Raw genomic sequence first — 26603 nt, 5'->3', positions numbered from 1 at the left:
TGTGATGTCTGCGTCGAGTTCGCGTCGCCATGTGCTTCTTGGGCGGCCTCGCTTCCGCTTGCCTTGAGGGTTCCACCTGAGAGCCTGCCTGGTGATGTTTGTTGGCGGTTTGCGAAGGGTGTGCCCTATCCAACCCCATCTTCTCCTCCAGATTTCTACCTCCACTGGGAGTTGGCATGTCCTTTCCCATAGATTGGTGTTACTGATAGTGTCAGGCCAACGAATGTGGAGAATCCTAAATTACACAGCTGACAGATATTCAACATCATTCCTCTGAGAGACAGTCTAACAGAAGACGGACAAAACCAGTCAAATATCATGGAGTTCATAACTCTGAGTTCTGCTCATATTTCATCACCTTTTTCTAAACTATAGCGAATAAACTGATGATGATGTGAGAAATGTTGAAGGCGTCTGAATACATTAAGGTTGACTGTAAACGCAATACGCATAAGAAACTAAGGATTTTTTTTCTTTTGTAAGAAACATGAACAACTCTTACCGACCTCAGAGTTTCGGACATTACTGTACATATCTTCAGATTATTTCTCCAGATTATCTGAATCATGAGGATTCATTCACAATATTTAAACAGACTCACTGTTGCCATCTACTGGTGTAATGATGTAACTACAGAAAAAGGGGTGTGTGAAATTTCCACTGCAAAAAAATCTTATTTATAACATTCTCACGAGTATACATCTAGATTTTATGAGAACAGAACATTGTGAAGTAAAGGAAAACAAGATTGCTGTGGATTTTGCACATATAATTTTAAGTTTACTAGTTGGTATAACACAGTATCCAGACAGTAAACACCTATTTCTCTCTACAACTGATATTATAGCTTATATTTTAGCAGCTGAATTCTGTCCGATCAGCATCCATGAGCAGAACATTACCTCTAATGTTAGTCTGTGTTCACTCTTCTCCCAGCGCGTGTAGCAGTGGTGAAGTCCCGGGACATGCACTGGTCCCTCTTAGCCCAGCGGGATCAGAGAGACATCAGCCTCAGTTCCCTCCGCATGCTCATCGTGGCTGACGGAGCCAATCCCTGTGAGTGAACGCTTGTCCTCCTCTTAGAGTGAAACACATGAGTGTCGCGGGTCGGCTAACTTCACTGTGTGTGTCGAAACGCAGGGTCTATTTCGTCTTGCGACGCCTTCCTGAACGTCTTCCAGGCCCGTGGACTGCGTCCTGAGGCGATCTGCCCGTGTGCGAGCTCCTCCGAGGCCATGACTGTCGCCATCCGCAGGTACACACACTACAGCTGATACACAACACCAACACATTACAGCTAATACACAACACACTACAGCTGATACACAACACACTACAGCTGATACACAACACCAACACATCACAGCTAATACACAACACACTACAGCTGATACACAACACATTACAGCTGATACACAACACACTACAGCTGATACACAACACCAACACATCACAGCTGATACACAACACACTACAGCTGATACACAACACATTACAGCTGATACACAACACACTACAGCTGATACACAACACCAACACATTACAGCTGATACACAACACACTACAGCTGATACACAACACATTACAGCTGATACACAACACCAACACATCACAGCTAATACACAACACACTACAGCTGATACACAACACATTACAGCTGATACACAACACACTACAGCTGATACACAACACCAACACATTACAGCTGATACACAACACACTACAGCTGATACACAACACACTACAGCTGATACACAACACACTACAGCTGATACACAACACACTACAGCTGATACACAACACACTACAGCTGATACACAACACACTACAGCTGATACACAACACACTACAGCTGATACACAACACCAACACATTACAGCTGATACACAACACATTACAGCTGATACACAACACACTACAGCTGATACACAACACCAACACATCACAGCTAATACACAACACACTACAGCTGATACACAACACCAACACATCACAGCTAATACACAACACACTACAGCTGATACACAACACATTACAGCTGATACACAACACACTACAGCTGATACACAACACCAACACATCACAGCTAATACACAACACACTACAGCTGATACACAACACACTACAGCTGATACACAACACATTACAGCTGATACACAACACACTACAGCTGATACACAACACACTACAGCTGATACACAACACCAACACATCACAGCTAATACACAACACACTACAGCTGATACACAACACATTACAGCTGATACACAACACACTACAGCTGATACACAACACCAACACATCACAGCTAATACACAACACACTACAGCTGATACACAGGCTTGGGAGGGTTACTTTAAAAATGTATTCCGTTACAGTTACAAATTACTTCATAAAAAAAAAATTCAGTAACGTAATCCAAGTACTATAATATGAAAGTAATGTAACTGATTACTTTGGGATTACTTCAAGGTCACATATATAAATAAAGTCAAGCAAGAAGAAATATATATATATTTTTTTTTTAAAGAATTTGGTCCAGTGTACAATATTTGCAAAATATACACACATGCCTGAAATGTATTTATGTAAAGGGCTATACAGACATCTAGTGGCTAATGTATGGTATTACAGATTATATTGTTTTATTTGTAACTAATTTTTAACAAAAAAATAAAAACTCAACATTTACATTTTTTACACAATCTACATATTAGTTTATTTTAAAATAGGCCTACATGTTGACTAAAGCCGTGATCTTTCTTAATTTGCCTGACTGGACGTGGGGCGTTGGCAGTGGGAGTTCCCCTACGTTACCTAGACAGCGAACATCCCGTTACGTGAGAAAAGATTTGAAAGGACATTTTGGGTACTAAAAAAACTACTCTCCTAATTTCTACAAAATAGCAGCGGAATTTCCATGAATTAAAAGCGATTTTACCCGCAGGCAGCATCGTTTCTACTAGCAGCAGTGGTTCACTCTGCGTCTGAGGAGATTGTAGAAAGCTGTTATTTGCACATGCACCAGCGGGTGGCACACGTGAGTCATTACTGGCAACAGAACCAGGAACTACTGTACAATCAAGCAGCGCTTAATATAGTGTTATTATGCCAAAATACTTATTTAGTTTTAAATGAAACCATTGTAATCCTGAAAGTATTCCCCCTTTTTTCAAAATGTAACTATAATCTGATTACTATGTTTTTTGACGTAACTGTAACGGATTACAGTTACTGGATTTTTGTATTCTGATTACATAACGCCGTTACATGTATTCCGTTACTCCCCAACCCTGCTGATACACAACACATTACAGCTGATACACAACAACACATTACACTTTATGTCTGTGTTTTATCCAAAGCTAGAATAATGCTAGAATAATTAGATCAAATGCTAGATCTAACGAGCAGCGACTCACTAAATGAACTGTCATTTTTACCCTTTCTGTCAAATATTCTGCAAACAGCTTTGAGCTTTAATTTGTCCATGCTGGAAATGGCCATGGTATAAGCGGGATAATCCACGGCTAGCTGTGCATTAAATGATTCACTTCGGGTGGTTCTTTTTACGTCCACATCGTCCAAACCATTTAATAAAAAGTGAGCTGTGTGCAAAACCTAAAATAGTATTTTTGAACTATATAATGTAGTCCAGTTATCAGCTATTTGCATTTTGCATTTGAATTTGCATATGGCAGAATGCTCAGGTGTGCATAACAAAACCTGTGTTTGTGTGTGTGTGTGTGTTCAGGCCTCCGGAGATGGGCGTTCCTCCTCCGGGTAAAGCGGTGCTGTCCATGAGCGGCCTGAGTTACGGGGTGATCCGGGTCGACACCGAGGAGAAACTCTCCGTTCTCACTGTGCAAGATGTCGGACAGGTCATGCCTGGAGGTGCGCCTCTTAACTCTCACTGGCTGTGTTTACATGCACTTCTGTTTCAGTCGGACTGAATCTATTCCGATTGATGGATCTGAATGTAGTGTTTACATGAACACTAATCATGTGATCAGGGTTGATGTGTGTGTTTATAAGTCACAAGCTTCAAATCGGGATAGATTTTTGACATGCGCAAACTGCAGGAATATACAGAGTTTCCCGCTGTCTGCTCATAATAACTACTCTCCTACATCAGGTCTTTATTTGTTTTAAACAGCAGATTTAATATTTATCCATTTCTGGTCATAATTTGGAGTAAATGAGCATATGAGCCGTTGTGCCGCTGCGTGGATGAGAGTCTGAAACCAGTCGCGTGCGGACGAGAGTCTGAAACCAGTCACGTGCGGATGAGAGTCTGAAACCAGTCGCGTGAGGATGAGAGTCTGAAACCAGTCGCGTGTGGATGAGAGTCTGAAACCAGTCGCGTGTGGATGAGAGTCTGAAACCAGTCGCGTGAGGATGAGAGTCTGAAACCAGTCGCGTGAGGATGAGAGTCTGAAACCAGTCGCGTGTGGATGAGAGTCTGAAACCAGTCGCGTGCGGATGAGAGTCTGAAACCAGTCGCGTGTGGATGAGAGTCTGAAACCAGTCGCGTGCGGACGAGAGTCTGAAACCAGTCGCGTGTGGATGAGAGTCTGAAACCAGTCGCGTGCGGACGAGAGTCTGAAACCAGTCGCGTGCGGAACGAGAGTCTGAAACCAGTCGCGTGCGGACGAGAGTCTGACACCAGTTGCGTGCGGACGAGAGTCTGAAACCAGTCGCCTGTGGATGAGAGTCTGAAACCAGTCGTGTGTGGACGAGAGTCTGAAACCAGTCGTGTGTGGACGAGAGTCTGAAACCAGTCGCGTGCGGACGAGAGTCTGAAACCAGTCGCGTGCGGACGAGAGTCTGAAACCAGTCGCGAGTGGATGAGAGTCTGAAACCAGTCGCGTGCGGACGAGAGTCTGAAACCAGTCGCGTGCGGACGAGAGTCTGAAACCAGTCGCGTGCGGATGAGAGTCTGAAACCAGTCGCGTGCGGACGAGAGTCTGAAACCAGTCGCGTACGGACGAGAGTCTGAAACCAGTCGCCTGTGGATGAGAGTCTGAAACCAGTCGTGTGTGGACGAGAGTCTGACACCATTCGCATGCGGACGAGAGTCTGAAACCAGTCGCGTGCGGACGAGAGTCTGAAACCAGTCGCGTGCGGACGAGAGTCTGAAACCAGTCGCGTGTGGATGAGAGTCTGAAACCAGTCGCGTGCGGACGAGAGTCTGAAACCAGAGTCTGAAACCAGTCGCGTGCGGACGAGAGTCTGAAACCAGAGTCTGAAACCAGTCGCGTGCGGACGAGAGTCTGAAACCAGTCGCGTGCGGACGAGAGTCTGAAACCAGTCGCGTGTGGACGAGAGTCTGAAACCAGAGTCTGAAACCAGTCGCGTGCGGACGAGAGTCTGAAACCAGTCGCGTGCGGACGAGAGTCTGAAACCAGTCGCGTGTGGACGAGAGTCTGAAACCAGAGTCTGAAACCAGTCGCGTGCGGACGAGAGTCTGAAACCAGAGTCTGAAACCAGTCGCGTGCGGACGAGAGTCTGAAACCAGTCGCGTGCGGACGAGAGTCTGAAACCAGAGTCTGAAACCAGTCGCGTGCGGACGAGAGTCTGAAACCAGTCGCGTGTGGATGAGAGTCTGAAACCAGTCGCGTGCGGACGAGAGTCTGAAACCAGAGTCTGAAACCAGTCGCGTGCGGACGAGAGTCTGAAACCAGAGTCTGAAACCAGTCGCGTGCGGACGAGAGTCTGAAACCAGTCGCGTGCGGACGAGAGTCTGAAACCAGTCGCGTGTGGACGAGAGTCTGAAACCAGAGTCTGAAACCAGTCGCGTGCGGACGAGAGTCTGAAACCAGTCGCGTGCGGACGAGAGTCTGAAACCAGTCGCGTGCGGACGAGAGTCTGAAACCAGAGTCTGAAACCAGTCGCGTGCGGACGAGAGTCTGAAACCAGTCGCGTGCGGACGAGAGTCTGAAACCAGAGTCTGAAACCAGTCGCGTGCGGACGAGAGTCTGAAACCAGTCGCATGCGGACGAGAGTCTGAAACCAGAGTCTGAAACCAGTCGCGTGCGGACGAGAGTCTGAAACCAGTCGCATGCGGACGAGAGTCTGAAACCAGTCGCGTGTGGATGAGAGTCTGAAACCAGTCGCGTGTGGATGAGAGTCTGAAACCAGTCGCGTGTGGATGAGAGTCTGAAACAGGGACTGGTGGGACGTTGTCCTGCTCCACACGCAGGGAAAGGAGGATTATAGACTGACGAGACACTCGTTTATACGACACTTTATTCATCAGGAACAACAGCTCGTTCCTCATTGGTCATTACGCTCTCTCTACATCACTGCACATGCGCAGTCCTTTCAGTTTCGGTTCTCAGGCCGATCAAGTGTTCACATGTTCCCTCGATCGAATAAACCTCCTCTTTCAATCCCATCAAAATTACGTTGGGATCGAGCTCAATCACATCGATTAAGGCGTTTACATAAAGGCTTTTCAGTGCGATTGAGCCGTCGATCACATTACTAACGGATTATTTGGTTGCATGTAAACGCAGCCGCTGATCCATAGACTGAGAGATAGATCTGAATAGAGTGATGGAGCTTTGAGTGGATGGATGTAGATGATTTAGTCGCTTTATGTTTAACGCTCTCCTGTTTTGATTCTCCTCTGACTGCTGTATGTGTGTGTGTGTGTGCAGCGCTGGTGTGTGTGATCCGGCTAGAGGGAACGCCGTACCTGTGTCGGATGGATGAGGTGGGAGAGATCTGTGTGAGCTCCAGCAGTACGGGAATCTCTTACTATGGTCTGCCAGGAATGACCAAGAATGTCTTTGAGGTGAGTGTTTGAGGCTCCAGGGGTTTCTAAGCATCTGGTGTTGGCCTTAACAATGTTCAGTCAGTAATGGGAGTTAGGGCTGAACGATTTGGGAAAGAAAAAAAACAATTAACTGTTAGCAAAGACCCGCCCCCTTTAGTTACTGTTGCTAAACTACATTGCGGAGCAGAGAGGACACTGACAACACACTGACACACAGGACAGACCAGCTTACTTTTGATATCAAACAAAGTCAACTTTCAATTTTGGTAATTTGTTTAAGAAATTTAAACAATAAATACCGTTTTGTGGCTCTTTCATGTGTCGTGACAGATCGCTGTAGCGCCTCAGTTAAAGCTGCTCGTGAACCGATCATCTCTTCCTTAGCATCAAATATACATGAATGAACATCAGAAGGAATGTTGTTTCAACCGTGGAAAAACGTCAATACCCACCGTTTCTCAAGTTCAAGTCCACCGACGTTAATCTGCTAACTCTCCTGACCTGCTTTGTCGGACAAAATGGCGGATTCGGCGGATTGAGGATTATGATTGGTCAGATCGCCTGTCAATCAAACTCCCTGTGAAGGGTTTGCAGTGCTTGTTTTTAGGGCTGCGCAATTTGGATAAATTATGTATCAATATGACTTAATTATTATTAGTAGTAGTAGTAATAGTAGTAGTATTTCACTGTAAAATAACAAACTGAGTATTTAAAAAATATATAATGAAGTAATAATAATAATGATGATGATTTTACAGTACAACTGTAAGATTAAACTCAAATATTAAGGCCTATATTTAAGATTTATGTATTTTAAATGCATCAAAATTTTCCATGGATTTGGTTTGCACAGTTTAAAACAAACTAATAAAAGGTACTTTTTTAATAATACTAATAAACAAAATTTATTTTAATCACACAACCAGGTTTGTATGTTTATCATCAATAAATACAATTTCTTTCAGACTCATACATTTTAACTACCAGTAATTGAATATTCCACAGCTATCCCTTTAAAAGAGCTTCTCATTGTGAGGATGTGAAGATGACTTACTTCTTCAGAAGGATTTACTGTGAAGCGTGAAGCTGAAACACCGGATCATGAGTGTGTAAAAGCGTGTAAAAGAACACAGCGCCACGCTTCACTCTGAAACATGCGCCGCATTTATTTATTTCATTAAATCGCAGCCTTCACGATTTGATAATGTCACTGAAGCCATCACGCAATTTCAGTTTTATTTCCATTAAACATGGTTGGGATTTTGGTTAACTTCAGTGACTCTGTCAAATCTGTCACAAAGATTCAGGGTGCTTTCACATCTGTAGTTCGGTTCATCTGGTTCATTTGGTCCGGACCAAAGGCGAAAAATGATATTTTGTAGCATTTGTCAGGCGTTTTGGTTCCTTTTCACACCACACTGATCGCTCTGGTCCGAATCAGTTTATGAGTTATGTGTCTTGAACGCATTTCCATAACTGCACTTTGATTGGTCAGAATCATAGACTTTAAAAAAATATGGACGTAGTGTCCGCGACGTCACCCGTAGGTTTCTGAAGACCGTTTTTGAAGCCTAAAGTGGGCGTGGCCGACCGTCGCCATCTTGGCAGCGCGTCACTCCCGAATTTATTTATTTCTACAGTCAGACAATGAGCTGAGGTGACGGCTAACAGACAGCAGACACACGGCTAATGATGACTAATGACCACAGCAGCGGGAATCCACCTGTCACTCAAAAGTGGACACCCTTAATTATGCAGAACTTTAAGGCTTAATATAATGTAAACGGATGAGTTATAAAAAAATTCACCCCCCTCACAGTTGTCATGAAGGGCAAAATAAGCTATATAGACCAAAGCCACTTTTTACACCGTGCTGTAAACATGTTTTTTTCTGCTGTATAGTTGGGTATTTTAACATGAGGAGATACAGATTTGACTCACTTCTGCAGCCAGCCTCAAGTGGCCAGTCGATGAATTGCTGTTTAATTCACTTCCGTGTTGGTTTCAAGAGAGAGACAGGGAGGTTGCCGCTTGGTCAGAATTAACGTGCGGGAAAATTCCAACAGAACTCCCGGAAGTAAACGAAGAGGTGGAAAATCCGGCAGACAACACGACACTGTTTACTATGGAGAGACGACTGCGTGGGCTGAATGTGTCCCTGGTCATATTTTATTATATAGTTTGACACCACTTTAGACAAACAACAATAATATTTGAGAATGAAGCGAGGATGCGGCTCGAAAATATTGTTAATAATTTCTATCAGGCTCCGCACCTCCTCACAACTCCAAAGTCTGTCCGCGAGCTGCCATGCTTAAAGTGCAAACTGTCAACAAACATTTCTCCTCATCCCATAATGCACAGCACAGCCGACTACGGCAACTGGGTTAGTCCAAAAATGCGCAGTTCTTTGGCAGTTGGTTCTGTTCGAGGTCGGATCACGTTCTCACCACAAACGAACCGCTCCAGAGTTTGTTTCAAGGCGTACCGGTATGCTTGTTTGGTCCGCTTCTGGTGCGCACCCGAGTGCGATTGCCGCATTCACACCTGCCCAAACGAACCGCACCAATGGGGGAAACGAACTCTAGTGCGGTTCAACCAAACTAAATGAAGCAGGTGTGAAAGCACCCTAAATCTGATTCATTCAGTGGCCCTTTCTGCAAGTTACACTAGAGGAGTTCACTTCAGAATGAACATTTCCTGATAATTTACTCCCCCCCACATCATCCAATATGTTCATGAATTTCTTTCTTCAGTCGAAAAGAAATTTAGGTTTTTGAGGAAAACATTCCAGGATTGTTCTCCATATAGTGTCTTCAGTGGGGTCCAACGGGTCGAAGGTCCAGATGTGAGTTTCAGTGCAGCTTCAAAGTCTCGACACGATCCCAGCCGAGGAATAAGAGTCTTATCTAGACAAACCAGCCGACATTTTATAAAATAAATTAACATTTAAATACTTTTTAACCATAAATTATCAGGAAATTTTAATTCTGAAGTGAACTATTAACTTCATGAGTGAGTCATTGAATCGTTCACTCATTAAAAACGTTCATTTATGACTGAAGTCTTACTATCATTCAAGCCTATAAATCTCCTGAGTGAATCTAGAAAGACTGAAAACATCATAAGCATTTTCCCAACAACAAAACACATAAATTATATTATTGTGTGCTGTATTAAAACTATTAAAAAGCAACATTAAGAGTCAGCGTTCACAGTTTGTGACTTTTATTGTGAAATAAAAGGTGAAGAAGACTTACATAGACTTGTTGTTCTGCTCTCTTCCAGACCATTCCCGTGACATCATCAGGATCTCCCATCAGTGACCGGCCCTTCACGCGCACGTCTCTGCTGGGCTTCATCGGCCCGGTGCGTTCAGAAAACAGAACTCTTACATGTCTGGTAAACCAGCACGCAGAGCTCATGTGTGTGTGGTGTTGCAGGATAATCTGGTGTTCGTGGTGGGAAAGCTGGACGGGCTGATGGTGGTGAGCGGCCGGAGACACAACGCAGATGATGTGGTGGCCACAGCGCTGGCCGTCGAGCCCATGAAGTTTGTGTACAGAGGAAGGTGAATGCACTGCCTGTGACCTTTGACCTGATATTCAGCAAACCAATGTTTTCTGAAACCAACTACAAACATATCCTGCTATCCAAAAACACACGATGAGGGAAAAACACTGGAGATGACAAAACAAATAGCATATACAAGAGAGACATACATCTGTGGCTAAAGTTAGAGATTAGAGAGTGTGTTTCCTCTTGAGTTGAGATGAACATGTGTCTCTGCTCCGGCTGAAGTGTGACTCTGTGTTCTGGCAGGATTGCAGTGTTCTCGGTTTCTGTGCTGCACGATGAGCGCATTGTAGTGGTGGCAGAACAGAGACCAGACGCGTCAGAGGAGGACAGCTTCCAGTGGATGAGCCGAGTGCTGCAGGTGAACACACACACACACACACACACATATCCCAGACAACAACATAGTGTCGGCCCAGATCCGGCCCACATCTGGACCGTGTGGAATCCATGTGTACCAGATGTGGGCCCGATCTGGGCCGACACTAGGATATACATATACACACACACACACACACACACACACACACACACACACACACACACAGACACACACAGACCACAGATATACACATACACACTAGAACACACAAACTCACACATGCACACCACATACACACACACACACACAGACCACAGATATACACATACACACTAACACACACAAACTCACACAAACACACACGCACACCACATACACACACACACACACACACACACACACACACATTATGTTATTTCAGTCATGATAATAAAGGCCGGGTAGGTTTGTACAAAGTGTTCACTTGTAGTGTCCGCAAAACAACACACACACTCATCTGTGTTGTCCGTGTCCCTCTCAGGCCATCGACAGCATCCATCAGGTGGGTGTGTACTGTCTGGCTCTGGTTCCCGCCAACACACTCCCCAAAGCTCCTCTGGGCGGCATCCACATCTCCGAGAGCAAGCAGAGGTTCCTGGAGGGAGCCCTGCACCCCTGCAACGTGCTCATGTGCCCTCACACCTGTGTCACCAACCTGCCCAAGCCCCGCCAGAAGCAGCCCGGCACAGGTGAGTGTGTGTGTGTGTGTGTGTGTGTGTGTGTGTGTGTGTGTGTGTGTGTGTGTGTGTGTGTGTGTGTGTGTGTGTGTGTGTTTGTCATCAGCTGGAAACACTGTCAACAGAAAGCGCTCTGCACTCTCTCAGATCAAGCTGAGCGTCTGGTGTTTTTGATGATGATGATGAAGATGTAGATGTAGTGAGGAGAAGTGGAGTGTTTCTGAATGTGTGTTCATGTAGTTCATTACGCTGTGTGTTGAAGTGTGTTTTCTCAGGTCACTGATGCACACACACAGTTTTATGCACTATTGTAACCTAATTGTCCTTGCACGCACATTAGTGAATGTCATTTAATTTCATTAAAAGATGCGATGCTTGATTTGGTTTATATTTGCTTATTGCGCTCGCATGCGTCCTCTTGTGGACATAGGAGACAATACAGCACTTTTATCCTCTAACATTAAGTATTGCCTTTAGAATTCAAATATAATTTCCTCATATTTCAGCCATTTTTCAGGCTAACCTGCGGTCTCTGTTTCAGAGGTGGGTCCCGCTTCCATGATAGTCGGAAACCTGGTGGCAGGAAAGAGAATTGCACAGGCGTGTGGGAGAGATGTGTCACAGCTGGAAGACCATGATCAGGTAAAGGACATCTCAACCTCCCGAACCACTGAGGGAAAAAGAAGCTCTTTAAAAACAGTAGTTATTGTGGAAAAAGATACTTTAAAATATCCTGAACCCTCTGGTGCTGTTTGCGTGTCGGTCAAGAATCACAGATTTTTTTAATTTCAATGAAATGAATGTACTATATTTTAGTTTGATAATATTACTTTTTTTTTTTTTTATGGGATTTTATGGTACTTAATTACACTCACCTAAAGGATTATTAGGAACACCTGTTCAATTTCTCATTAATGCAATTATCTAATCAACCAATCACATGGCAGTTGCTTCAATGCATTTAGGGGTGTGGTCCTGGTCAAGACAATCTCCTGAACTCCAAACTGAATGTCAGAATGGGAAAGAAAGGTGATTTAAGCAATTTTGAGCATGGCATGGTTGTTGGTGCCAGACGGGCCGGTCTGAGTATTTCACAATCTGCTCAGTTACTGGGATTTTCACACACAACCATTTCTAGGGTTTACAAAGAATGGTGTGAAAAGGGAAAAACATCCAGTATGCGGCAGTCCTGTGGGCGAAAATGCCTTGTTGATGCTAGAGGTCAGAGGAGAATGGGCCGACTGATTCAAGCTGATAGAAGAGCAACTTTGACTGAAATAACCACTCGTTACAACCGAGGTATGCAGCAAAGCATTTGTGAAGCCACAACACGCACAACCTTGAGGCGGATGGGCTACAACAGCAGAAGACCCCACCGGGTACCACTCATCTCCACTACAAATAGGAAAAAGAGGCTACAATTTGCACGAGCTCACCAAAATTGGACAGTTGAAGACTGGAAAAATGTTGCCTGGTCTGATGAGTCTCGATTTCTGTTGAGACATTCAGATGGTAGAGTCAGAATTTGGCGTAAACAGAATGAGAACATGGATCCATCATGCCTTGTTACCACTGTGCAGGCTGGTGGTGGTGGTGTAATGGTGTGGGGGATGTTTTCTTGGCACACTTTAGGCCCCTTAGTGCCAATTGGGCATCGTTTAAATGCCACGGCCTACCTGAGCATTGTTTCTGACCATGTCCATCCCTTTATGACCACCATGTACCCATCCTCTGATGGCTACTTCCAGCAGGATAATGCACCATGTCACAAAGCTCGAATCATTTCAAATTGGTTTCTTGAACATGACAATGAGTTCACTGTACTAAAATGGCCCCCACAGTCACCAGATCTCAACCCAATAGAGCATCTTTGGGATGTGGTGGAACGGGAGCTTCGTGCCCTGGATGTGCATCCCACAAATCTCCATCAACTGCAAGATGCTATCCTATCAATATGGGCCAACATTTCTAAAGAATGCTTTCAGCACCTTGTTGAATCAATGCCACGTAGAATTAAGGCAGTTCTGAAGGCGAAAGGGGGTCAAACACAGTATTACTATGGTGTTCCTAATAATCCTTTAGGTAAGTGTATATTTATACAGTAGTTATAATCCATTTATTCACTTTTTCAGCATAGACCTGAACATTAAATTTCCAAATGAAACGATCATAAATCTTGAATGTTTTGGATCACAGACTTCAGTTTTGTCTCACTTTAAAGACGACACTTGGCAGATTATTGCTGAAGTATAAAAAGTTTAAAAAGTGAACTTGAAAAAAGTTATAAATGTATTGTTATGAAAAATGCACAATAATATTTTCAATTTTTACATAAAATATATATTTTCCAAAACACGTTTTACACTAAAACTGTGGGGGAAAAAATCGAAGTCAGAAATCTAAACAAGTTATGTTTCATATTTGAAGTTGATATCTCAAAAAATTATCTTTCAGTCAGATTTAATATAGCCGCAGTACCAAATGAAATTCATTTTTGACCGTGAACAATAGAAGTGTGACTTTTTAACTTTTACCCTTTGAGAATCATGTCCATGATTTAAATTGATTTTAAATGCAATTAGTTGAAGTTTAGAGTGCTTGTGTGACCCAGTTAAGAACATCTTTATATGTAATTTCATAATTATGATAATATTTTGCAATAAGGTTCCATTGTTAACATTAGTTAACTAGATAAGTTAATATGAACTAACAATGAACAATACTTTTAAAGCATTTATTAATCTAAGTTAAGCATTTATTAAGTTAATGCTACATTCAAGATTTATTAATTCATTATTAAAATCTAAAAAGTTGTATCTGTTAATATAATGTCACTGACCTGAAGTAACATGAACAACAAAGAGAAGAGTAGTATTATACACTAACATTAACAAAGATTAATAACATGCATTGCTCATTGTTAGTTCATGCAATAACTAATATGAAGTAATCTGACCGGACACATTACTGTACTGCTGAATGTACTGACAAGCAACTCAAATATACTTTAATGTTTTTGCTATTGAAACTTGTGTGTCATGTATTTAAATACATTTGTAATTACACAATGATGAAGTTTCAGTTTAGTACATGTAACTTACAGTAGTCGACATACCCGTTCTTGTCTATAGGACAAGTTTGATGAACTTTTGTGATCCACTTCAAATGTTGACTACTGTATTAATGTTAAATGTAATATTAAATAATGTTCTTTAGGTTGTTACTCAACACATCAAAATATGTGTACTTCCTTAAACCATGACAAATGAGTATTACATAATTGATTGAAAATGTACTTTAAAGTGAAACTTTTGACTTGACATTATTATAAAGTGCACTTGTTAATGTCATGGAAGAGCACTCATTGATATGCAGTATTATCTGCAAGTATAATATAGTTTTGAGATGTGAAGTACACTACATCAGAAGGGAGTGTTGTATACTGTTGTGTGAATGTGTGTTGTGTTGTGTTGTAGTTCCTGTATCTGCAGGACGTCCCTGCAGTGGAGAGCTCAGGCCACTCCAGATCACCCTCTGTTTCTACTGCTCAACGCCAAGGTATCTCTCTCTCTCTCTCTCTCTCTCTCTCTCTCTCTCCTCTCTCTCTCTCTCTCCTCTCTCTCTCTCTCTCTCTCTCTCTCGTCTCTCTCTCTCTCGCTCTCTCTCTCTCTCTCGTCTCTCTCTCTCTCTCTCTCTCTCTCTCTCGTCTCTCTCTCTCTCTCGTCCTCTCCTCTCTCTCTCTCTCTCTCTCTCTCCGTCTCTCTCTCTCTCTCGTCTCTCTCTCTCTCTCTCTCTCTCTCTCTCACTCTCTCTCTCTCTCTCTCTCTCTCTCTCGCTCTCTCTCTCTCTCTCTCTCTCTCTCTCTCGTCTCTCTCTCTCTCATCTCTCTCTCTCTCCTCCCTCTCTCTCTCTCTCTCTCTCTCTCGCTCTCTCTCTCTCTCTCTCGCTCTCTCTCTCCTCTCTCGTCTCTCTCTCTCTCTCTCTCTCTAATGTCTCTGAGTATATTACTCACCGTTTACATGCAACCCAAATTACATGCTCGATCCCAATGTGTGTGTGTGTGTGTGTGTGTGTGTGTGTGTGTGTGTTCAGGGCACGGTGGCCAACACAGCGTCGTGTGTTCAGCTGCACAAGCGTGCGGAGCGAGTGGCGATAGCGCTGATGGAACGAGGCCGGCTGAACACTGGAGATCATGTGGCACTGGTTTATCCTCCTGGTGAGAGACACACACACACACACACACTCATATACTGGGGTCTGATGAAGGCCTGTCCTCTCTCAGGTCCTCATTCCTCTGTCCTCTACTCTGCAGGGATTGATCTGATCGCCACTTTCTACGGGTGCCTGTACGCCGGCTGCGTTCCCGTCACCGTCAGGCCTCCGCACCCACAGAACTTAACCACAACCCTGCCCACCGTCAAGATGATCGTCGAGGTAACCGGAGCTCTGAGCGCGGTGTACTAGTGGTGGAACCATACCCTCATGTCACCATTCAATACAGATCACCATACTCAACTCAATGAACAGGACAATAGAGACACCACAATAACAATATTCATGATTCTCAAGCGGAAAATACTGAATTATTGTAGATGAATATGCTTGATGTCTCTGACACTGACTAGATATATTTAAAATAATGTAGCACTTTTTACTGGTAACATCAGATATTTGGCATTATCAGGACCCACAAATATTCCCCCATTGCATGACTTTACATTTTATTCAGCATTATATATAGTAGTTTAATGTAGTACTGATGCTAAAACTCTGAAAACGTGAATTTTTTCTCACACAGTAAATTGAATTTTGGGTGAATTAATCACAACACGTTTTGTCACTATCCACGAATCATATTGTTGCATTGTAGCCGATGAACAGAAACACCGGCTCCGCCTTGTGACCCGCACAGTCTTTATTGTATTTGATAAAGTTCATATTTAGTTCATATTATTTGATTCATCAGGTATCAACAATTTTTTTCTTTTACAGGATTAATTAATTTACTATTATTATTTATAATTTTTTTTAATGATTTTTACGTATTTTTTTATTTATTTAATTGTTTTAAATGTATTATTTATTTGAATCTAGATTAATATAAGCATAATATAATTCTAAATTCATATACAATTCTAGATATAATATAATTTTTTTTTTTTTACAGGATTAATTCATTTACTATTATTATTTATTCATTTTTTAAATGTATTTTTTACTTATTTTCAATAATTTTAATTTTTTTTAATTGGTTTTAAATATATTATTCAGTTGAATCTAGATCAATATAAACATAATATAATTCTAGATTTATGTACAATTCTAGACATTATATTATTATAAAATTCTAGATTTTCTACAAAGATAATATAATGTGTATATACAGTATATATTTTAAATTTTTAAGTTGTGTGAATTAATATTAATGTCTCATGAATAAACATGAATTAATAATGAACAATAGTATATTTATAATGCTGTAAATACACCTAATGTAACAAATTGAACCTGACTCATTTTATTTTATTTTATTTTAAAATCATTTTATTAAATGAAATACATATCAAGTGATTCTGCAAACAAATGATGCCAGAACTTTGCTTTTTAATACTCCATTTTTGCATTTTATTTAATGACGTGGTCCATCTTTTTCTACCAAAATCTTTAATCTCCATATACTTTTTTGGGACCACAGTAGATAAATATTTATGAAGTCTTTAATATGACTAATAAGTATTATATTGTCCTTTAGCTACTGATCTGATCGTTGATCACTCTCTTGTGACTGTAACTGTACTCTCTCACTGCATATGATTGACAGGTCAGTAAGTCTGTATGTATTCTGACAACACAAGCAATAATGAAACTACTGAAATCCAAAGAGGCAGCGGCTGCTGTGGACGTTAAAGCGTGGCCGCTGATACTGGACACAGGTAAAGACATCACTTCCACCATAGTACTATTGGATAGTTCCCATTGTATGTAAAAGAAATATTAAAGAGCCCATATTATGCCTTTTTACAAAGTATTAGTTCCTGTCTCTATGAAGCCCCTCCTTCTGAAATGCACACTGTGCTCTGATTGGTCGGCTGGAGCAGTGTGTTGTGATTGGTCGAGAGTGTGTTTGGGAAATGTCCCACCCCTTACCATAACCACCAGTTTAACACACTACTAACTAACTCAACCAGGCCCCGCCCCTTTATTCTGCGTATGAATTATTTAAATGAGGAATATTGTGACGTGTTCGTTCCCGGAAGAAACTCAAGACTACAATGGAGGCGTTTCAGGAGTTCAGAAATAGAGACGAACTCCCGCTGGAGGGACTTTTTCATCCTCATCCAGCAACATTACACACTACAGAAAGTAAAAAAGCATAATAGCTCTTCTTTAAATTAGGTTTATTGGTTCCATTTCAGATGATCTCCCGAGAAAGAGGATCCCTCAGATCTACAAACCCCCCACCCCAGAGATGCTCGCCTACCTGGACTTCAGTGTGTCGACCACAGGAATCCTGGCTGGAGTCAAGGTGAATCTGTCTAACCCGTCATCATCATCATCATCATCATCATCATCATCATCCACGGGACAGTAACACTTTCATCTGAAAATGTGGGCTTGGCACTTCTAACAGCATGTGTTTGTCTCAGATGTCCCATGCTGCCACCAGTGCCTTGTGTCGCTCTATAAAGCTGCAGTGTGAGCTGTACCCGTCCCGCCAGATCGCCATCTGCCTGGACCCCTACTGTGGCCTGGGCTTCGCCCTCTGGTGTCTCTGCAGGTGAGAGACGAACGTCACGCTTCGGCTGGGAGGCCAGTTAAATCATGGGGAAAGGGACAGTTCACCCAAAAATGAAAATGATGATTTACTCACCCTCAAGTCATCCTAGGTGACATTCCTCCTTCAGACGAATACAATCAGAGTTATATTAAGAAATATGGCTGTTTCTGTTTTGAAGTCCATAAAAGTGCATCTATCCATCATAAAAGTGCATCCATTCATTATAAAAGTGCACTCATCCTGCACTTTTATGATGGATAGATGCACTTTTATGATGGATAGATGCACTTTTATGATGGATAGATGCACGTTTATGATGGATAGATGCACTTTTATGATGGATAGATGCACTTTTATGATGGATAGATGCACTTTTATGATGGATAGATGCACTTTTATCATGGATAGATGCACGTTTATGATGGATAGATGCACTTTTATCATGGATAGATGCACGTTTATGATGGATAGATGCACTTTTATCATGGATAGATGCACGTTTATGATGGATAGATGCACTTTTATGATGATAGAGATGCACCGATTGATCGGCTGGTGACCGGAAATTGGCCGATTTTCACGTGATCGGCCATGACCGGCGACCGGCCGGTCAGTCTGACATATGCCGATTTTATGCCGGTCAAATTAACTCGGGCGCCGCATGATTAACCTTTTGAGCGGTACAGTGACAGTCTCATATATGGGATTTTTATTTCTGTGCCTGAGAGTACGGTGCCACATTTAAAATGTTCAGTGACGTCGCATAAATGCCAGATTCAAACTGCTTTCGCGCGTTGGCTGGCGCTGAGCCAGAGTCGGACGCGTTCAGCGCTGTCATCACAACTAAGCAGTGTTTTCAACCTCATAATGTTTATTTTAGGTTTCAGATATTTAAATACACATTAGCACGAGTAAAACAATACATTTGGAGTTTGTAAAATACACACTGATGTCTGTGGAAGCAGCAATAACAATCTATTCAAATATAATTTGCCGACATGTGTTATTCATATCAGACAAACACAGTGGAAGTAACTATAAAGTTTACTCTATTCTTCTCCGTTCACCGGCCACTTTCTTGCATTTATTTCGGGAGAAACTGATGAATTCACATGCTGTAAATCCGACTGACAGGACAACATTGCGGACGCCCATCTCATGTTATAGATCAAGATTATTTATAAAGGTTTTTAAACGACCAAACACACTCACTTACACGTATTTGAGAATCGGAATATCAGATAGGCTAGTTGATGACATGGTAAGCAAGTTTGTGAATATTTTGAATAAAAAAGGAAAAGCGAAATAAAAGCGACACATCTGTCATACAGTATTATTGTGGCTGCGGTGTATCGCGTGACGCGTCGCCATGGAAACATTAAAGGGAACGTTCGCCTTGAAAAAACTCACTCGGGGGTGGGGGTGTCAGTTAGAATATTTTAAACTTACGCGTGAAAGGGTTAAAGAAAAGATCGAAAATAAATATTGGTGTGTGCTGTAAAGTGGTTAGAAAAAAATTTAATCGGAATCGGCTAAAATCGGTATCGGCAGGTCAAACTCAATGAAAAATCGGAAATCGGAATCGGCCTAGAAAATTGTAATCGGTGCATCTCTAATGATAGATGCACTTTTATCATGGATATATGCACTTTTATCATGGATAGATGCACTTTTATCATGGATAGATGCACTTTTATCATGGATAGATGCACTTTTATCATGGATAGATGCACTTTTATCATGGATATATGCACTTTTATCATGGATAGATGCACTTTTATCATGGATAGATGCACTTTTATCATGGATAGATGCACTTTTATCATGGATAGATGCACTTTTATGATGGATAGATGCACTTTTATGATGGATAGATGCACTTTTATGATGGATAGATGCACTTTTATGATGGATAGATGCACTTTTATCATGGATAGATGCACTTTTATCATGGATAGATGCACTTTTATCATGGATAGATGCACTTTTATGATGGATAGATGCACTTTTATGATGGATAGATGCACTTTTATGATGGATAGATGCACTTTTATGATAGATAGATGCACTTTTATCATGGATAGATGCACTTTTATGATGGATAGATGCACTTTTATGATGGATAGATGCACTTTTATGATGGATAGATGCACTTTTATGATGGACAGATGCACTTTTATCATGGACAGATGCACTTTTATGATGGACAGATGCACTTTTATCATGGATAGATGCACTTTTATCATGGATAGATGCACTTTTATCATGGATAGATGCACTTTTATGGACTTCAAAACATAAACAGTCATTCACTGCCATTATAAAGCTTGGAAGAGCCAGGACATTTTTTAATATAACTCTGATTGTATTCGTCTGAAAGAAAAATGTCATATACACCTAGGATGACTTGAGGGAGAGTAAATCATGGGCTAATTTTCATTTGAGTGAACTGTCCCTTTAATGTAATGCAAATGTGTGTGTTTGCAGTGTGTACTCAGGCCATCAGTCTATTCTGGTCCCTCCTCTGGAGCTGGAGACCAATGCGTCTCTGTGGCTCTCTGCGGTCAGCCAGTATAAAGCACGAGTGACCTTCTGTTCGTATTCGGTGATGGAGATGTGCACCAAAGGCCTGGGCTCCCAGACTGAAGCTCTGCGGGTCAGTCTTACACTTACACACTCTTCAGGTGCCGTCACATTTACTGGTGTTCGTGGACGAATCCAGTCCTTTTCACGTGAATCCCCATGCGGATTTCACTCATGTTCAAGTTGGTCATGCCAATTCATCGTGCCGACTGATTGGTTTGAAAGTGTCTACATTATTGATCGCTTAACAATATATTCAAAATGCAAAATATCACACATATAGTGTGACCGCACCTTTAGTCTACATAATGTGACACATAGTCGTATTTTATTATGACATTCAATCTTTGTTTTGAAAGAAATCAGTGCTTTTTTTCAGCAAGGATGCATTAAATTGTTCAAAAGTGACAGTAAAGACATTTATAATGTTACAAATTATTCTTTTCCAATGCTGTTCTTTTGAACTTTCTATTCATCAAAGAATCTTGAAAAATAAAATGCATCATAGTTTCCACAGAAATATGAATCAGCACGACTGTTTTCAACACTGATAATAATCATAAATGTTTCTTCAGCATCAAATCATCATATTAGAGTGATTTCTGAAGGATCATGTGACACTGAAGACTGGAGTAATGATGCTGAACATTCAGCTTTGATCCTTTTTGTGATTTGCGTTGTAAATTACATTTTACTATATATTACAACTAATTTAAATTATAATAACATTTCACTGTTTTTACTGTATTTTGATCAAATAAATGCAGCCTTGGTGAGCAGAAGAGACTTCTGTCAAAAACATAAAATAAGGATGTATTTCAGTGCCGTCAGCGTTTAATAAATTTAATAAATAAATATTAATGGTTATTATTTTTTACCTAAATTATTAATATAATAGTTTTACTTTATTATTAAAAAAATCCAGGTTCTGTTTTTCCTTTTTCTTGGACTGTATTTCCAATCTGTGTATCAACATATTGTAGGACGTCCCGTTTAGCTCACAGTAGTTTGACCTGCATCAGTTAAAGGCCATAAATCATGTCGTCTGTGTGTGTGACTTGTTCCATCAGTTACGGAACGTGAATCTGTCGTGTGTGCGGACCTGTATGGTGGTGGCCGAGGAACGTCCTCGCATCGCACTTACTCAGACCTTCTCCAAGATCTTCAAAGACCTGGGGCTCTCGACCCGGGCCGTCAGCACCACCTTCGGCTGCAGGGTCAATGTGGCCATCTGTCTTCAGGTGAGGGACCGCTTCACCTGTCTTTATGTACAGTAGGTGTGCGTTTAAAAGGCCTGTTCACACCGAGTGTGTTCACACCGATTATTACTGAACTCTCTCTGGGTCTTGTGTCCGTTATACTCAGAGATAGATGTCGAGCTGGTGATAACACATCCACTACGCTTTAGCTATGCGTGGATCACAACACTTAAATCTGCACTTTTGTTTGGAAATCCTCAATTTCTCCAAAGTTATGCGTGGTGTGAATAGTTTTGCCATAAAAAAAATTATTTGTAAAGCTGTGGCATCACTCTTGGTGTGAACAGGCCTTTATCTGTTGTTACTGTTTTTAAATGCTCTGTTTGACTGGCCTGGTTACCTGTCTGTAACTGTATGTACAGTATATGTATCTGTTTGTGTATTAAATGTGCGCCTGTGTCTGTCTGCTGCCCCATGCGCTCTCGTCGTAGCCCAACAGGCTGGGCAAGCTGGCAGAGCAGGTACTGTGACCCCGAGGGGGAGCGCACGGGTGCTAGCAGGGGCTTCAGGACGCTTGAAAAGCTCTGCTTCTCGTGTGTGTGTGTGTGTGTGTGTCTGTGTGTGTGTGTGTGTGTGTGTGTGTACTGTGACCCCGAGGGGGAGCGCACGGGTGCTAGCAGGGGCTTCAGGACGCTTGAAAAGCTCTGCTTCTCGTGTGTGTGTGTGTGTGTGTGTGTGTGTGTGTGTGTGTGTGTGTGTGTGTGTGTGTGTGTGTGTGTGTGTGTGTGTGTGTGTGTGTACTGTGACCCCGAGGGGGAGCGCACGGGTGCTAGCAGGGGCTTCAGGACGCTTGAAAAGCTCTGCTTCTCGTGTGTGTGTGTGTGTGTGTGTGTGTGTGTGTGTACTGTGACCCCGAGGGGGAGCGCACGGGTGCTAGCAGGGGCTTCAGGACAATTGAAAAGCTCTGCTTCTCGTGTGTGTGTGTGTGTGTGTGTGTGTGTGTGTGTGTGTGTGTGTGTGTGTGTGTGTGTGTGTGTGTGTGTGTGTGTGTGTGTGTGTGTGTGTGTGTGTGTAAATGCTCATGTGCATGACATAATGCTTTGCTTCCAATGTCTGAGTACCTAATACTTTGGGATTACTTTTTATTATATACATTATTTGTGCCAGCACTGTTGCCGTGTTTTATTTCAGAAAAGTAAGTAGATTTAAATATAAATATTAAGGTATTTTATTTTATTTACTTAGAAAATCTAAAAATATTTTTAACAAAATACGTTTTTTTTTTCTGAAATATGACTTTAATGTGACTAGATTAATATCTATTAGGTATTAATAATATTAATAGGCATTATTTTGGTCATTATATATATATATTGGGACACACCTCTTTATACACTATCAGTGACAGATGTGTTCATACGCCTGCGCTGCCTCTTCACAGCTTTTGTGCTTGGCCCTGCTCTTAATGTATATCTACTGTAGGCTTTGCCAAAGCAATGCTTGTGCTTGTAGAGTAGATCTGCTTTTATAGGAGCTGTGTTTGCAGTGCAGTGGTTATTCATGATGCTGACCATTGTAACCGCTGGTATGCCTCATTCCATCCTATAAGAGTACCATTAAATATATATATATTTAAAGTGATAGTCCACCCAAAAGTGACATTTCTGTCATCATTGATCCTCATGTGGTTCCAAACCTGTATGGCCTGTGGAACATAATAGAAGATATTTTGAAGAATGTTGGTAACCAAACTGTTTCAGTGGCCATTGACTTCCATATATTTTTGTCCTTACAATGGAGGTCAGTGCAAACCGAACCTGTTTGGTTACCAGCATTCATGAAGAAAAGTCAAAGGTTAGGAATGACATGATGGCAAGTAAAGGCTTGTTCACAGCAAAAATTATAACTTTATCAGCGTCCACACCAGCGGATGGTAACGCTCTGTTCATTATGAGCGCACACACAGTTCAACTTTAAATGCTCAAGCTCTTAAAATGTGGGTGAATTCTGCTTGGCTAATTGGCTGCCGCACTCAGTGTGTTTGTCTTGTTTCCAGTCCAAATATCAAAAAATTCTTAAATCAAGATGCATTTACGAAAGTAGTAAAATGACAAGATATTTCTTGTTTTTTGTTAATCAAAATTATATGAGTTTTTGCCTAAAACAAGCAAAATTATCTGCCAATGGGGTGAGAAAAATAATCTTGTTTCTGTTTGAATTAAGATAATTTTTCTTACCATATTGCCAGATAATTTTTCTTGTTTTAAGCAAAAATGCACTTAATTTAGTTTTTTTTTTCTTCCGGAAAACAAGACACAGTATCTTATGTCATTTTACTCATCTAGTAAATGCATCTTGATTTAAGAATTTGAAGATATTTGGACTGGCAACAAGAAAAAAAGAAGAAAAAAAAAAAGCATTTTTATTTTTTGCAGTGCAATGTTTTTATCATTCATCAGCTCTAAAAAATCGTTCTGAGACTAATCCATCTATATCATTCTTCTGTGTCCTTATCATTATAGTTGTGGTGTGGAATTCGCTATTCTCATAGAATTAGAACAATTATTAAATCTTTATAGTTATAGTTATCGTCTTTAGCACGAACACGCCTGAAATGATGACAGAATTGACTTTTTCTGGTAAATGACTATCCCTTTAAAAAAAATTATGACAAACTTCTCTCTGTTTCTTACATATGTTATGAAGGTAAAGTGTGTAATTTCTACATTTTGCTTAAAATATATTGACTGTTTTCAAACAGGTTGCCCTAAGCATCAGAGCTTAGCCCAATCAGAAACTCACACCATTGGTTAAGCCCGTGTTTCTGTGTGGAACTGGTCAAACAAACAGAGCTTGCCTTGATAGTGCCACAGAGCCACTAGTTTAACATGCCAGTGGATTATAGTTGTCTCTGCATATTAAGAAAAGCAGATAAAAAATGACACACTTTACTATATTACATGCTTGCAGTGATAGTGCTGTTGTTTGTTTCTAGGGCACCTCTGGGCCGGACCCCACCACAGTATATCTAGACATGAGGGCCCTGCGGCATGACAGGTGCTACAACACACACTTCTGCTTTTCCTGATGCTTATATAACTATATATAATGTGCAGGTAGTTATTAACTAATATGTTAATATGTCTAATTAAAATTAGACTCTTAATCTGAAAATTTGTTCCCACTTTATATTAGGTGTCTTTAACTACTATGTTATTTAAAATATAAATAAGTGTTAGGTTAAATGTTCTTCTTGTGTTGATGTTGTATTGTAAAACACTTGAGCTGATATTGAGGTGATACAGGTGAGGTTAGGACAGGTTTGGTGGTATGGGTCAGTTTAAGGGTGGGTTAAGAGGTAAAGGAAGGTCAGCAGTCTCATTATAGATGTAATTTACAGAAATCTGTAATTATTATTGATCTCTGTCTCTTTTTTTTACATTGCTCAGAGTGCGATTAGTCGAGAGAGGCTCACCACACAGTCTGCCACTGATGGAGTCTGGGAAGGTGAGAATACAGAATATACTGTATATGTAGTATGTTATCAATAAATATATAAACCAACAGTTTGAAATAATGACTATTTTTTATGTTTTTGAAAAAAGTATTTTATTCTCATTTATTTGATAGAACATATAGTAAAAACAGTAATATAAATTTATGTTTTCTATGTAAGGGTTAATGCCCTTCGAGGTGTCCATTGTCAGGTATTAATGGACGACGGCTCAGCTCGTAGAACCCTTCAGTTTACTGCCTGTTGCTATGGTTACTCACAGCTGATGTAGCCAGCGCATTTATTTATTAAAGGTAGGGTAGGTAGGATTTTTCTAAAAAAATATTATTTCAAATTTGTTTAAACTGTCTTTATATACCAATACATAATTAATATGTAAGTGCTCTGAAAAAGAGACTATAAAAATCGAGTGACTGTAGACCTTTTAATCTGCAATAAACACAGCTCATTATTTCCATTCCGGACGAAACAATTGATTGGTTTGGGCGACTGTCACTCTCTCTCGCAACCATGGCTACCACCACTGTTGCTAGAAGATCTGCCCATATGCGCGCGCACCCGTTTGATTTGAGGAGTGCAAGAGAGGCGCGGAACCTACGAAGAGTAAAATTATGGCAGAGAAAGAGCATTCAAAATTCAAAGCACCTGCATATGCAGTCAGCGAAGGCAAACAAGGCAAAAACTACTTCCTCGGACCCTGGTTGCCCGCACTCTTGAACGACCTCCTCTGCTTCGCCCTCGACCCCGGACCTGTCCTCGAACTGACGATGCGGTAGCAGCTCCTTGTCTCCGGAGTGTAACGTTAGTCCTCATCAGAGTCAACAATGTTTTCATCATGGAAACTCTTACATGCAAAACACCGTATACTGTATGTTATGAATCTTACACGAAATTCACCTTCATCACAGTGTAACTGATGGTAATGGAAAAACGTGTATCAATGCAACCTGTTTTTAGCTTTGCCTTATAAATATATAGGTCGTTACCTATAAATATAGCTCGTTACCGAATCAAACAAAATATATTTTAAACTTTACCAGTATCGATATGCTAGCTTGATAGTGAGTAGCCTACTAAAAGCCATCTTATACTTTTATAGGTTATATAGAGATTTTTATACTCTCTTTTTCAGAG

General features: G+C 41.2%; 1 protein-coding gene across 1 annotated transcript in view; it reads left to right on the top strand.

Annotated features, from left to right (window-relative positions):
• dip2a (disco-interacting protein 2 homolog A) overlaps nt 1–26603 on the top strand; it is a 162527-nt gene that overhangs the window by 129996 nt on the left and 5928 nt on the right. Inside the window, 20 exon segments of the mRNA XM_082176032.1 lie at nt 937–1056; nt 1141–1255; nt 3755–3894; nt 6663–6799; nt 10070–10150; nt 10225–10352; nt 10604–10718; nt 11200–11407; nt 11937–12037; nt 14872–14892; nt 14894–14953; nt 15488–15611; nt 15708–15829; nt 17217–17328; nt 17812–17921; nt 18043–18173; nt 20661–20829; nt 21827–21997; nt 24951–25012; nt 25405–25462. Of these exon segments, the coding sequence (XP_082032158.1) occupies nt 937–1056; nt 1141–1255; nt 3755–3894; nt 6663–6799; nt 10070–10150; nt 10225–10352; nt 10604–10718; nt 11200–11407; nt 11937–12037; nt 14872–14892; nt 14894–14953; nt 15488–15611; nt 15708–15829; nt 17217–17328; nt 17812–17921; nt 18043–18173; nt 20661–20829; nt 21827–21997; nt 24951–25012; nt 25405–25462 (2285 nt within the window).

Source organism: Leuciscus leuciscus, assembly GCF_965113295.1.
Source record: "Leuciscus leuciscus genome assembly, chromosome: 7".
Lineage (NCBI taxonomy): Eukaryota > Metazoa > Chordata > Actinopteri > Cypriniformes > Leuciscidae > Leuciscus > Leuciscus leuciscus.
This window is presented reverse-complemented; position numbering and strand designations above follow the sequence as displayed.